The 14,160-nt window shown below is 41.2% G+C and overlaps 1 protein-coding gene across 2 annotated transcripts in view; it reads right to left on the bottom strand.

The window, feature by feature from the left end:
- Window positions 1-14,160, bottom strand: part of LOC101479478 (PDZ domain-containing RING finger protein 4) — a 115,880-nt gene that overhangs the window by 45,652 nt on the left and 56,068 nt on the right. The window contains exon 1 of one of the 2 annotated variants that reach the window (XM_004563768.3): window positions 1,430-1,905. The exons of the other annotated variant lie outside the window; for it this stretch is intronic. Coding sequence (XP_004563825.1) covers window positions 1,430-1,498 — 69 coding nt within the window. The 5' untranslated portion in view covers window positions 1,499-1,905. Of the gene's footprint in view, window positions 1-1,429; window positions 1,906-14,160 lie in introns of those variants that run through there. 2 annotated transcript variants of the gene reach the window in all.

The following is a 14,160-nucleotide window of genomic DNA, read 5'->3' as shown; positions in this document are numbered from 1 at the left end:
CTCACTATATCAGTGGGTGGACAGATATGCCAGAGAGATCCTGTCAATGGCAACTGTGCCCTGGAGACTGCCCCACTTGGCGGATACTGAGCCCCTTCTGCTAGACTACTAGAAAGGGGAGTCAACACTATTTCTTAACAAGTGGTGCAGAGAGAGAGGGACGCAAAAAGCCAAGATAAGCACCAAGGCAGCACTATTTTTACGATCCTTCTGTGGCGAGGCAGGCGCTGCAGTGGCTTCCTACTCATCCTTCGGGGTCCCTTGACAGTTCTGTTTGCTAATATTAAACAGGCCAGTAGTGTGTGCAACTTCCTCTGCTGCTGATCTTGAAGCTTGCAGCCCACCTTTAGCGTAGCACCCTTTTCTGACCATTAAAGCAGCTCAGAATCTCGCTGACAATGTTCAACCTCTTAGTTTGGCAGCATCTCGGGGCGCATATAAGCCCAAATCTACAGGCAGTGGTTAACCAATGCTGGTTTACCTCCCCCGCTTCTTCTCACCCCATTGCTTCACAAGGGTAAAGAGAGACATTTCACGTCTAATTAATGCACGGGATGGTTGTATAAAATGGCTAATGAGGCTGTGATCACAGCGGCGTGAAGGCAGGCACTACTGCTGGGGAGGGGGATGAGCATGACTCCACTTCCAGGAGACACATTGCTTCATAGTTATTAGCCTGTCATAGGAAGAGGGCTAATGGGGAGAATGGAGGTGCTTGTTTATGTGTTTGGCTCCACCTCAGTCAGTGAGATGTGTGTCCTCCGCCTCTTTGCCCGTTTCCTGACAAAACGCTCAAGCAGTTGCTTAAAAAAAAAAAACTTCATGCTGTTTCATCAGCTGTGTCAGCCTTGAAAAAAGAAAAGAGCACATTAAGGGAACTGATATAAATGTGCAGTCAGATGAGCAACATTTGCTCGAATGTAGGCGCTGTTACCTGTGTGAGCAAGACTATCACACTCAAGTGAGCCACAAGAAATATAAAGAGAACGACTGCTGGTACAGCACTGAAGTGTCTAATGAAAACTTTTCATAAAATACCACAAAAAAAACCCCTTTGGCAATTCTCGCTGAACATTATGAAAGAAAGAAATTGGAACAAACACGTCATGTAGTAGAAACCAGGTGCTACTATTCTATTAAAAAACTTGCTCCCTCAGCACAGCTCTTCGAGCAGGATGAATGGACTGCACACTAGCTACTCTCTGAGAGACTGCTCATTACTCAAATCACATCTGCTAGTGAGTAAGAAGCCCCTCTCTCCATTATGCTGCCTCACTTTCATAGTGCAAATATATTCATTTCAATCTTCTACGTGAAATGCCCTGAACGAGGCTCCGGACTTGAACTGCTCTCTTCAAAACACGCACAGTGAATCATCCACACACACACACACAGACAATATTCGATACCAAAGTCGGTCATGCCTCACCTGTGCGATCTCATACAGAAGCTTGTAGTGTTCCTCTCGCTTCTGTAAAGTGCACAGATTGCAGCCCATTATAGCTGTCGTGGAAACGCCAGGCGTCCAATTCTCCCCAAGTAGTGGTGGTACGGACACAGGGGGGTCACCCTCCACACCGGAGCGCTGGTTCTCATCAGTCACTCCTTAGCGAGCATCTCTTTTCAGGCATCCCATTCACACATTCAGGCAGTCACAAGCAACCCCAGCTTAGAGGAACAGAAAGCTCCAGCTGAGCCTGACAGAAGAAGGTTCAGATGTGAACAGCGGCAGTGAAGTAGCGGCGGCCGTTTCAGCATCAGCCGGAGTGTCTCCTCTATCCCGCTCCCTCTATTTCAGACTCATACACTCACACGCGCACACACAGGCGTGCGCACAAGCTCATACACCAGGGTTGTGACTCGCGCTCACTGAGACACTCCCCCCTTTTTCTTCCTCTGTTTCGGCGCACATGAGCACACTGATACCAGCTCATGAATAATGAGGAGAAGACGCTGTGATATTCATGAGAACAGCGGCAGGAAGGGAGGGGACTGACAAAGAGGGAGGAGTGTGCTGGAGCGGGAGCGCTGGTTCATTAAAACTGAGGCACAGTTACACAATGTGCTCCTTTGTGCGAACAGCTCCTGTGAGAAGCTTGGGCAGGGCTGACTGCACAGAGACGGGCAAGCGGAGGGTGTCTGAGGCTTATGTGCGACCTACCTGCATGTAAGGCTTTTCACTGGGTTTATCTGCTTCGCGAGAGGAGGATGTGTTGCACTTCTGTCGGAAATAAGGAATTACACTGGCTGAGGAGAAGTAAAGCAGTAAATGCTGTTTCAACACATGGTTTAGTTCATTTACTAATAAAAAAATCATTTAGTGCTTGTCTGTTTAATACATATCACTAAATTATTTTGGTTTTGGACCTTTGGTAACACGTTTTAAGAGTTTTGAAAACCCCTTAATTTTTACGATAATGTTTCGTTTTCTCTGATTTTGCTGCTTTTCTCTGCGCCTTATGTGTTACTCAAACCAAGAAGCCTTCTGTTTTTTTCCATATTTGTATTATACATTTATAGATTATATTTCTCCAACTGTTTCTAGAAAATTGATAATAGTAGGTGCATAATGAAGAGGGCCAATCAGTTTAATGAACACAATATGACATATTTGTGAGGAGTATGCACATTTCCAACTTTGTCAAAGTTAAAAAAAAATCACATATTTATAACTCCGGCACCACTGCTGTTGCTGATAATGGGTGTCCCCACAGCAAAACTGGCAGCAAGTAAAGCCACAGACCTCAGAGACGATTAGGGCTGCCACGATTAGTCGACTAGTCACGATTACGTCGACTATCAAAATCATCGACGACTGACTTAATAGTCGACGTGTCGTTTGAAGCTTTGTAAGATCACAAAAGACGCAGGAATGAGTAGTAGGATTTAAGAGTGTAATAACGGACTGAAACAGAAGATGGCAGCACTGCATGTACAAGGATGCCAGCTGCCGTTAAACCCCGAAGAAGAAGAAACTGTCCCAGAATTCATAGCGCGGCCCAGCTCAGTTTCCAACAATGGTGGCAGCTAGTTAGTTTTAATATTACTCTTATTATTCTTTCTGGGTCACAAAATAAACGTTTAACATATTTTCAGGCGAGAATGTAGCTGTGTAAACCTCAAATATCTGCTCAGTTTATCAAGACACCACATATTTTCAAAAGCGCTCCGACGTTTTCGGAGACGTCTGTTACCCACTAGCTCGATAGCTAGCCGGGGGCAAGGCTCACTAGAGCCGTGAGAAAACCGGACTCCGGCAAATCGTTTTCAAACCCACCGCCGTCTTTCGCTACTCAGGTTAAACATGATATATAAGTCACTTAGATAACTTAAAAATGTTATTGTTTGGCTTTTTTTTTTTTTTTTTTGTATTTTATTTGTTCCTGAGTAAATCGGTTTGGCTGAGATTAAAGTTATAGTTTTTACACAGCTGAATAAATGTCAAGCAGACAGCTGATCATCAGAAGTGTGAGATGCTCCAGAATATATTCCAGTGTCCTGTTATATTTTAGATAGCAAGGAGTTTATTAAACTTCACCGAAACAATCTGCAAATTTCATTAAAATTTAATAAACTATCATCTTGTCTTTATTTTTAGTTAGCACCTTAAACACTTAAAGCTGTAAGCTAATGATAGTTATATAAGAGCAGATGCTGCTGGTGCAATAAGCTGTACGCTGTATGTCCAATGGATGATGATCTGATTAGTCAACTAATCGCAAAAATAATCGGTGACTAGTCGACGATCAGAATAATCGTTTGTGGCAGCCCTAGAGACGATATATCAATCACCGGCTTCCCTCAAATTGTGATAATTGCAAGACAATAAACCTTGGCTATTGTCTCACTAGCAGGAAGCTACACAAGAAATGAGCAATAACTGTTAACAAATTGGCCTCCGAGCCAACATTTCTGCAGAATAGAATGAAGAGTAGATGAGTGCTCATCAGCTGGCTACTGGGCATCTAACCCCCCAGGGAGGCCATAATCCGATTTTCTGGGCTTTAATTTTGCTTCACTGCCTGGAGGCAAGCCAAACAGAAATCACCATTGTGATTAATACCTTCCACCGTCTTTTCCTCTACCATCGTCTCCACCGCCGAACCGACCTCCCTGCCCGTCTCTCGTCGCCCTGAAGAAGCCACGAGGAGCGAGTTTTCTGCAGTTGCCAGGCAATATCAAATCCATGAAGTGCTGTTCACTAAAGTGTCAATTTGACATCAAAGAGACTTGTTGCGAGGATGGGGAGCGGGGGATATAATACTACATTTGATGAACAGAAGACTATGGTGAAAGTGCGCGTCAGAAAATCAGTCTCCTAAAATTGTATACCATGAAGCAAAGTTATGAAGTGCTGCTGAGCAAGAGGAACTGTCTTTTCGTTTTCCTGTGGTCAGATGGAAAATGTAAACCCATTAAGGATCCTGTGCAATATATCCACACTGCATAGGAATATAAATATTCCATAGACAATCTGCTGACAGTATCCAATATTGGTACATGTGAAGGAGTGTTTTCAGGGTTCGGCTGTGGATGACCATCACTCTGTGATGGTGCACTCAGTGACCCCTTTAGGTTAAGATGCTCATCAGTCACCCAAATGGTCTTTCTCATCATCTGTGAAATGAGACTGATACAGTAGCCTTTGCCTGCGGTCAAGCAGCACCTCTCGATGAGACGTGCAGATTGAGGGATGCTCTTTGAAGAGTGCATTAAGACTGATAAAAGCTCTTCCGAGCTACTTTATGGCCACGGCTTTTACAGTTTGATGGGGTGAATTTACCTGAGACTGCGCTTCCAACGCAACCCGAGGGCAGGATTTACACATTAAAGTTACATTTACTCAAACCATTTACTTGCTAACAGGGTGACACTCAGTGGGTTTCAGTGTGTGTCCCTGAAAGCCTGTAGACGTTATGATTTATGTTAACAATATAAGAAACTTAATGAAATGTATTGTTTAACATTTATATGGGGAATAAAACATGCTACCGCATATAAAGTCTCCATTTCAAATTGATGAACGCCGATTCTGTGCCCTCTCTGTGTCACTTTGCCTTCGACTTCCCAACTGTCCTTTTCTTCTGTCCAGCTGTCGTTTATCATCAAGTCTGCCCTTTGCCTGCTCTCGTAGAAACAGGCTCTCAGTAGTGTTCATTCTCCTAGTTAATGGACCTCACATCACAGGGAGCGGAAAACCAATTTGTCCTGACTTTGATGGGTGCATTTTGAGATTTCTTTAACAGCATTTCAAACAAACTTGTTACTCGAGCTCACCTTAAACTTGAAGTTATAACCTTCAGCCAAGTGTGTAATGCAGGTCTATGGTGTATCTGTAAACCCCTTGTGTCCCCAGACATGTCTGTTCTAATGCTCACACGGGCTTCCTGTGTGTCTATCCTGTTCTGCATAAGTGCACACATACAAGCCCACAAACACTAAAATGAGCAACAAAAACAAAGTGATGTGGATGCTCCTGGCGCGGAATGTGAAATCATAATCAGTACCCGCAAACTGTATTTGTATTGATTTTTTGTCTGGGGATAAGTACCAACCATCACACAGAGCACAAAAGTTGGATCAATTCAATATTCCACTTCATGTGGTTCAACAAGCTGACATGTGCTGCATCTAAATGACTTTCAAAAAGGCTACCACATCGAGTTTTCTTTTTCTTTCCATTCTACCTTGCAACACAGCTTTTGTTGCCACTCACTTCTATTTTGTGTAAAGCAGCTGGCCTCACCAGACACATCACGATATATTATCACACTATACGATATTATTGTGATTTTTCACAATATGCTGAGTATTGGAGTAACATATATCGTGATTTAGCACCTTATTTTTAAATTCATTTTAAACCACATCTCTTTTATCCAAAAAGATAAAATTCTCTCAAATCACTTATTTTTGCTGCAAAATGAGATTTTCAAGCATAGGAACCCTGTTACTAATATCTGTCACTATAAGACAATGTCAGTCTACTATCAGTCTGTGATTGGGGTCAAGTTAGCAATTACAGGCAGCTTATTTCAAATAACACAGCAATTAACTGTAATAAATCATTGAAAATTACATTACACAAATCATTGAGCACATCTGTATACACAGAAATTCACATTTAATAGAAATGTATCATCCATCCATTCTCTTCCTCTTATTCTATTCAGGGTTGTAGGGGGCGCGGGAGCCTATCCCAGCTACCATAGGCCGAGGGCACAGTAAACTGTGTAAGGTAAAAACTCACACCTATGGGCAATTTAGAATCACCAATTAATTTAACCCCACTAGATGCATGACTTTGGACTGTGGGAGGAAGCAGAGGTAGCCAGAGAGAACCAGTGCAGACACTGAGTGAACATACAAACATATAAAGACAGAAAGGCCCAGGCTAGACGGTTGATTCAAACCCAGGACCTTCTTTCTGTGAGTCACTCTGACTCAGATTACAACTGTTCGCAGACAGGTTGCCTCCTTTCAGGCAACCTGTGCAATCGCCTTGCAATCATAAGTGGTTGTGAACGCACATCATGCTCAAGTTCTGGGCAACCATTTAGTCACCATGCATTGCAATCAGTTGCATAATGTGAAAAACTGATAACTTACTCTAACCTTGACAGGAAACATGAAAGCATCCTAAATGAGTCAGAGCTTTAATGAGGAGGAGTTATTGCTGTGATTACTTGTCTGTGGCAATGTCTGTGAGGAATATCAAATGTCCCCATAGCGTTTAATACATAAACAGGTTTATTAGGCCAGCGCTGACACACCATCTGGGTGGAAATCTCTTTGGTGTGAGCAGTGAAGATTGAAATCCTGTTCACGTGAATGGAGAGCCGCGGGGACCTGAGAGTGGTTTGTGATTTGATGTGTGTCTCAGATCTGATCGCCCACCGCCACTGCAAAATAGCCGCTTCTCCTGGGTATTCATGCGACCTGATTTGGGAGTAATTAAATGAGAGTCTTTTATGAATGAATCATCGTCGTAGCCTGCTTTTCACATGACAGCTCTGAAAGGAATTGGTCCAGTGTGCACATACAAAAGGATAGGCGAGTGCTTCAAAACAGGCGTAGCCACATGTGAAGCCAACCAAAACATTTCTCAATGACAATAAATTATTAAAAAGGCTTGAATCTTTAATTCATGTGGGAACATGACCGTGGCTAAAAATAGCACATCATAGACTCTTTTAAATGATAACATATGTAATGTTGCTTTGTAAGCAATCGGCGTATCGAAATACTAATTTATTGGCTGAGAAGCAATTTAACCTCATATTACAGCCCACATAAAGCCTCTGTTATGATCAAACAATAAAATTATCTGTTATTAATTTGGAATAATAGCTACTGAACTGTGTCATTCCTATCTAGGGCATTGCACAAAATCTTCTCACCTTTTTTGGTCAACTTACAGCAGAGGTGTCAAACACAGGGCCAGGTAAATCGGGCTGATAAATTGGGTAGCTCCTTAAAAATTTGAAGGAGGGAATAAACTTTAACTTTTAACTGTAATTTTATAGATTTTACAACTTATCTCCTCCATGGTTATTCATTAGTAAGTAAGTCAACTAAGTAAGTAATTAAGTAGGACTCAATGACTGATAAGTTCCTGTTTCGTCCCTGTCTACTATAAAAATGTGTTTTTTACAACAGTAGTAAATAATTAACAAAAACCTAGAAGCTACCACAACTTTTTCTGAAATTTTTAACATTTATTGATTGTAATTTATGCCCAAAGAGGAATGGCAACAGAGCTATTTCATTTACTCCAGCAGCATTGGTTCATCATGGAGAAAATCCGAGATGTACTATCGAAATTGCACTTTTCTTAGAAAACATCTCATATATTAAATGCAAATAACATTTTTTTTTAAAGGTCTGTCACATAATTTCATATAACTCTTCACCAACACATCTTACCACCTCTCAAAATGTAAATTAAAAACTCTAGCACACCACACACAGAGCCATCCTGCACAAAATCTGGTTAAACCCGATGCCTCCCGTGTGCCTGAAGATCAAACAAAGTGCAATCAAACACTAAGCTTCAGCTTTTCTCTACCTGACTTCTGAAACTTCTGAGGGAGTGGCATGTGCCAAGCACTGGTTGGGTTCTGGGATCAGAAGTAAATGAAAGTATGACTGGTGCGTGTGTGATGTCTGCCTACGCCTACAGTGGTAAAACCTGTCAACGCTGTGATATATGAGAAAAATTCTTCATTTTTTCCTTTTACATTTTTGGATCGGATTCACAAATTTGTCCCATCAATCTAATATTAAAATATGATGGACATGAATTTAAAAGAAATTATCACTGAACATGTCACAGAATAAACAAAAATCCCAAAACAGAGGTTGCTACATTTCCCATAACCCGTTTTCATTCAACCCTCCTTTTCTGATAAATAAATATCTACCTAAATCATCTATTGTAACACGTTTCCTGTCTATATATATGTGTATACATAGCCTCAAGCTGAAACTAAAGAAATGTCAGCAACATCAATATCGAGACTCCAGAGTCACATTTATGAGCATAATCTGTAAATGTTCAATTACAATGTCATTATAATTTCTAGGAGAGCGAGAGGGAGTGAGATATAGAATTTCACATAGCTTCATTAAAACTGTTATCATATCACCAATCCCCCTTTCAGACTAACAGTTTCATCACCCTTTAGCTGCGCACCAAGCTGTCTAAGTAATCCAATTTTTTCATCATGTCAGAAACACATCATGTGTGACCCAGGTGTGGCTCATAGTACGAGCAGTGAATGCTACATCGGTTTAACACTTGTCAGAGTAGTGACCTTTTCAGCGAGGAAACATTCAGTTTAACACATTCGGCTGCGGGAGAAGAGGGGCGTGAGGGGGCGCGGTGACTGAAAGAATAAATCTTTCCACTACTATCTCTGCTGGATGCTCCAGTCTGTTTTCATATTCATTTAACTCCAGGCTGTAAAGTGTGTTGGCCAACCCCAACTGCTGCCATGAAAATACTCACAACCGCATGACACCGTGACCCCGACACCACCCGTGTAGCAGCACACCCTCAGGACATCCTGCATTACTGCTGCACCAGCCTCCCTGCAGTTCCGGGGGAATGAGAGTGAAAATGTTTGTTCCCATATGTTTAACTTTGATGGTTGTTAACGCTCCCCAGCCACCCATTGATAAATAGTAATAATTCCAAATGCATTAAGCACTCAAGCATAAACATAGCATAACTCTGAAGTATGTGTCTGTTGATCCAGCAAAGACTGAGCAGAGGTCCAAAGGTCTGCCTGCTTTTGTTTCCTAAGACTATAATGATATTTGTGGTTGGATACAATCCCCGTGAGCAGTGGGCTCACACTCTTTTTATTATATCATATTCCAATATCATCTGACATACAGTAACAAAGCTATAGAGATTCCCTGCTATACTGTATAACCCTCCACATTGCAGGCATAAAAAGTATTACAATCACCCTTAATTGCAAGATAAAGCTGAATTGTAAATTTTTTTATTTATTTTTTTTAAATAAACACAGACCAAGAGGGAAAATACTATATATAATCAGGCCTTGCTAGTTTTCATCTTCTTAGTATTAAAAATTGACTCTGACATTCCATCACACCAAATGAAGGTCATCTGCAGGATCGTCATCTATTGTCTGTTTTACTTTTTTCTAAAAGAACACTTAAGAACCAATGGAAAGGGTAAGTACATTTGTGTGGTAGAGCCTGGCAATTCTCACTATAGACAAATAGCAAACATGTACAACAGGCATATCATTGATTTCGGACTGTGAGCACTGCTGGTGGAGTCCTGGTCAATATGCAGTCAATACACCTTTGATTGTGGATGAGAGTTTTGTGCTCCAGAAGAAAGAATGGCAATCTATACAGACAATCAGCTCAGGGGGCAAACGGGTTAGACTCATACCAACTTGTTCTGCTTGAGCTATTCAAGTCTTATGCTGATTCTAGCATAAGCACCTTTTATTGTGTCCCAGCCAGTGCCTTTTGAGGTAATGTCACCAACAGGTCATCTCATTTTATGGGCACAATAGCAGCGTCCTGATGTTCGGTTTCAATGTCACGTTGAGACAAAGTCACATGCAGCACGTCTAGCGGCAGTCGGCCCGCTCGCAATTGATGTTACACAAAGAAGGACCTGAAAACCTTAAGTTAAGGCTTTTAGCAACCTTGAAGCTGCAGTGCTTATCATTTTCTTATGCTAACAATAGATCTCGGCATATATGAGATAAAAGAGATGACAAACCAGGACAAAATTATCACTCGAATCTGCACCCGAATCGAATCCGGGTCAATTGACTTTTGGCTTATGTTAGAAAATCGCTCTGAATTTGCTGCCAATACCTTTTTCTTTGATAAAGTAACCATACACTTTCTGCCAGTCGCTAACAGCAGACAAACTTAGCAACAGGCAGTGTCATGTAACACTGTGATTACACCATGTATCATCTAGGGCAGCGGTCCCCAATCCCCGGGCGTTTGGTACCGGGCCACGAGAGTTGAGTCTCGGGTGTGAAATTTAAGGTTTTCAGGGTTTTATCGTTTTTTAATCGTCATTTTTTTAATCGTTTTTATCGTTAACTCAGTTTTCCTGGGTCTTTTCCGATGTGTTATGAATAAATCTTCTTCTTTTTTGGTACCGGTACTGGTTTTATTTTGTTGTATTTATCCATGACACCTTAAAAGGTCAGTCTGTGAAAATATTGTCGGACATAAAGCGGTCCGTGGCGCAAAAAGGGTTGGAGACCGCTGATCTAGGATCTATCATTGCTGATAATAAAGGTAGGCAAAATAACAAAAAACTCATCTCTGTGTGTGTTGTGAGCTGTTAGTACTGACATTAAATCACAAAACTTGCATGCTGACAGAAAAGATTAAACGGGAATGAAACTGAATATTATCTCCTGCCATTTTGTTTTCAATTTGTAATTCTAAAGCAATATTACAGTGCCGCATGCACGAAAATCACCTGATGTATTTTTTGCGATTGATAAAACCCCCCAAAAAACATAAGGAGCCAAAGTAATAATAATAAGATTTAGAGAAGCTGGAGAAGCAGACTAAGTTCATCTTCATGCTGTCAGACTTTGGCAGCATCACAGTAATTTGTCTTTGCTCTACATCAATGCAGCAGCAGGCCTGTACCAGGACCCCTCATGTACTCTATAATTTGTTTTGTGATCGGCTTGCTCATTGTGCTCTTCCAAGCGCTTAGGCTAGCCTGATGGGTGCACAAATACCTTCTTTTTTTTTTTTTTGGTGACTTTTATTTCTTGCCATGCCAGGTGAGAGAAAATCATCTGTGTGCGCCTGAGGATCAGCTTAAAACCTCCACCTAAACTGGAATGCTCCAGAATCAGAACGGCCACAGATCCACTGGTAATAGCAGACCTACAGATGGATAACATGCTTGTTTTTCAACACACAGATTAGTCAGGAATTATGATGATACCCAGGGGGCAGGAATCTTATTTTCTGTACTCCTGATAAGAAAACAAGAGCAGCCTGCAAACAAATGGAAAGCGAGGCAGAGGTGTATGATTTAGCATGCTGTGCTGCAAGATGGCGTGTTGGCACTCTGGTTTAGGGGATTGGATGAGACTGTGTCTGATGGGTCATGTTTTAGTAGTGGTTACTACAAACAAAGCTCCTGTAACATCAATTTTGCAATTCCTAAAAATCACATATTTATAATTGCATGTGCTGTCGTCTTAAAGCTCTTAAAATTCAATTCACAACTGTTTGCAATGCACATCTACTGCTGTGACAAAGGAAAGAGAAACTTGGACAGTAAAACAATTTGTTAAGGTCAATACTAACAAACATCTGAGCTTTCACATCACTTTAGAATCCATTATGTTCCCAAAAATAGCACATTTTGAAGCTTCTACAATACATAATGAGTTCTAACAAACCATTCACTATTTACACTCTTAGGGTATTCTTCGATACCCAACATCCACAATGACGGCGAAACAACTAGTAGCTTCCAACATTCGAAAGAAGTGCCTGCTCTCACAGCTAGAGATTGACGAGGTACAACATAAATGCTACGGCAAGGGGGAGCCAGGAGCCAGCAATTTTAAAACATCACCACCTTGTTCTTGAATTCGCATGCTTTAACTTTCTGACTTTCATCGGATCGATAAAAATAATTATGGAAGACCTTGTTGTCTTATTTACAAATAACAGACTCTATGTGGTTGCAAGCTGACTAAAGTTAATGAGGTTCATCTCTCTGATGATCTCTACTCGATGAGCAAGACAATTTGATCAAAAGTGAGTCCGTGAATTTTTAAAGAGAATTTAAAAAAAAATAATCACTTAAGCCTCTGATTGCTTCTTTCTCTGTTATAACTGGCAGAACAAAGAGCAATGTGTACGAATGTAAGAGCAGAAGGATTTGAACTTGATCAAAGAAAACCAAATCAGGTAAATGGTGGCGAGATTCACAATTTGCATTTAAAATCAAAACCTGAACCAATTACTTCTGAAGTATTTACAAAAATATATATTAAACTGTGCCAGACAAAACGTTTGGCACCCTAACCTGCTCTTGAACACAAATGCTATTAAAACACATACATAAATATACACACACACACACACACACACACACACACACACACACCCCTCTTCAGGTTGCACTCTTGAGCTTAGTGCACAGGTACAAATACGTACAAAAGGGCTCCCCTCTCTGCCACTCTACATCCCAAAGGAGAACCATTGATTTTCTAGTTACAATCAACACCAAATTATTGAATGTCACTTGATGAAGTGCTGGGGTCCGCAGGCACTTTGCGACTCATTGCGTTGCTATAGCAACCCCGTCTGTTTGACAGGGCTTATGACAAAAAACTCCTTTGCGGAGATTCATCTTGAAAACTGTCCTTTCTACTGGAGCCAGTGCCCTTAATCCCCACACACAGACCAAGCACCAATCTCTGGGTCTTAAACTTGAAGCCAACAAAGAAGTTGTAAAATTGTATCTTCTCGAGTGGCCGCTTGAGGGTGACTCCAAAAGCGAGTCAGTCCTCATAGAATCCAATGTTAAAATACTTTCCAGCAGCAGCAGGGAAAAAAAGCATGTTTGTAGCTTTGTACAAAAATGGTTTTGGTTTCTGGCTATTATGCCCCATCAAAACAACAGCATGAGAGGTGATTCTTTTTTAAAACTCACCTATTTAAACCTCACTTGGGGCTTAAAGTGATGGCTGTAGCCACATAGACTGACACTGCCAACTGCGCTGGTTTTCGTCTGTGAGAGAAACAGGCCTCTCAGCAATGTCTGTGGTGTTGGCACCTTGTGGATCATTTTTAATGTAATTATCTGCTAACTAACATGGCTTGCTGTAGGGTTAAATATAGTAAGTATAAGAAGTCTGTGCTCCAGGTTTAGTACAATTGTTGAAATCGCTTCTCCAGAAAAAAACTAAACAATAAAAAAAAACAACAACGTGGCAGCAGCCAACACACTCGAAATGAGACTTCACAAAGCAGTGATGCGATGTGACGTCACGTCACGGTGGCTATGTCTGTCTTTTATAGCCTACGATACTTTACAGATACACACTAGCTCATCTTTCAGAGAGAATGTCAGTATTTGAACTCTGGGGGACAAAGCTGGACAATCCATGAATCATTAAAGAAACTTTATATTAAAATAGAATTTGAAAACATCAAAACATATTTGCAGCTGCAACTGCTGACACATCAAAACGTTTTACAGACTCCAAGGCATTGATCAGGATGGGCAAACCACGGTCAACAAGCAATAAAATCAAAGCGCTGAATCTACACCACTGACAAAAACTACTGCATTATCATATTAGGCTGTATTTCTCTGTAACAGCCATCTAATGAGATTATACATCTTGGATGTAGTGTTTTATTGATTTGTCTGTTATGCTTGATGGACCTCGGGACAACAAATATGCCGTATCAAAGGACCTAACACCCTCAAACAAATATGTCTTTTGTCTGCTGGCACACCCTTGAGAAATCATCCCTGTGTACCGTTGATCAGATATTAAAGTATCGAACCTACAAGGGTGACCCTTTTGCTGTAGGCACGCAGCAACAAACAGGGCAATATTCCTGACTCTGTATCCCTGAATAAATGCCTGTTGGGGG

Source organism: Maylandia zebra, linkage group LG7 (genome assembly GCF_041146795.1).
Source record: "Maylandia zebra isolate NMK-2024a linkage group LG7, Mzebra_GT3a, whole genome shotgun sequence".
NCBI lineage: Eukaryota > Metazoa > Chordata > Actinopteri > Cichliformes > Cichlidae > Maylandia > Maylandia zebra.
The sequence above is the reverse complement of the archived record's forward strand: the minus strand, read 5'-3'. Positions and strand labels throughout refer to the sequence as shown.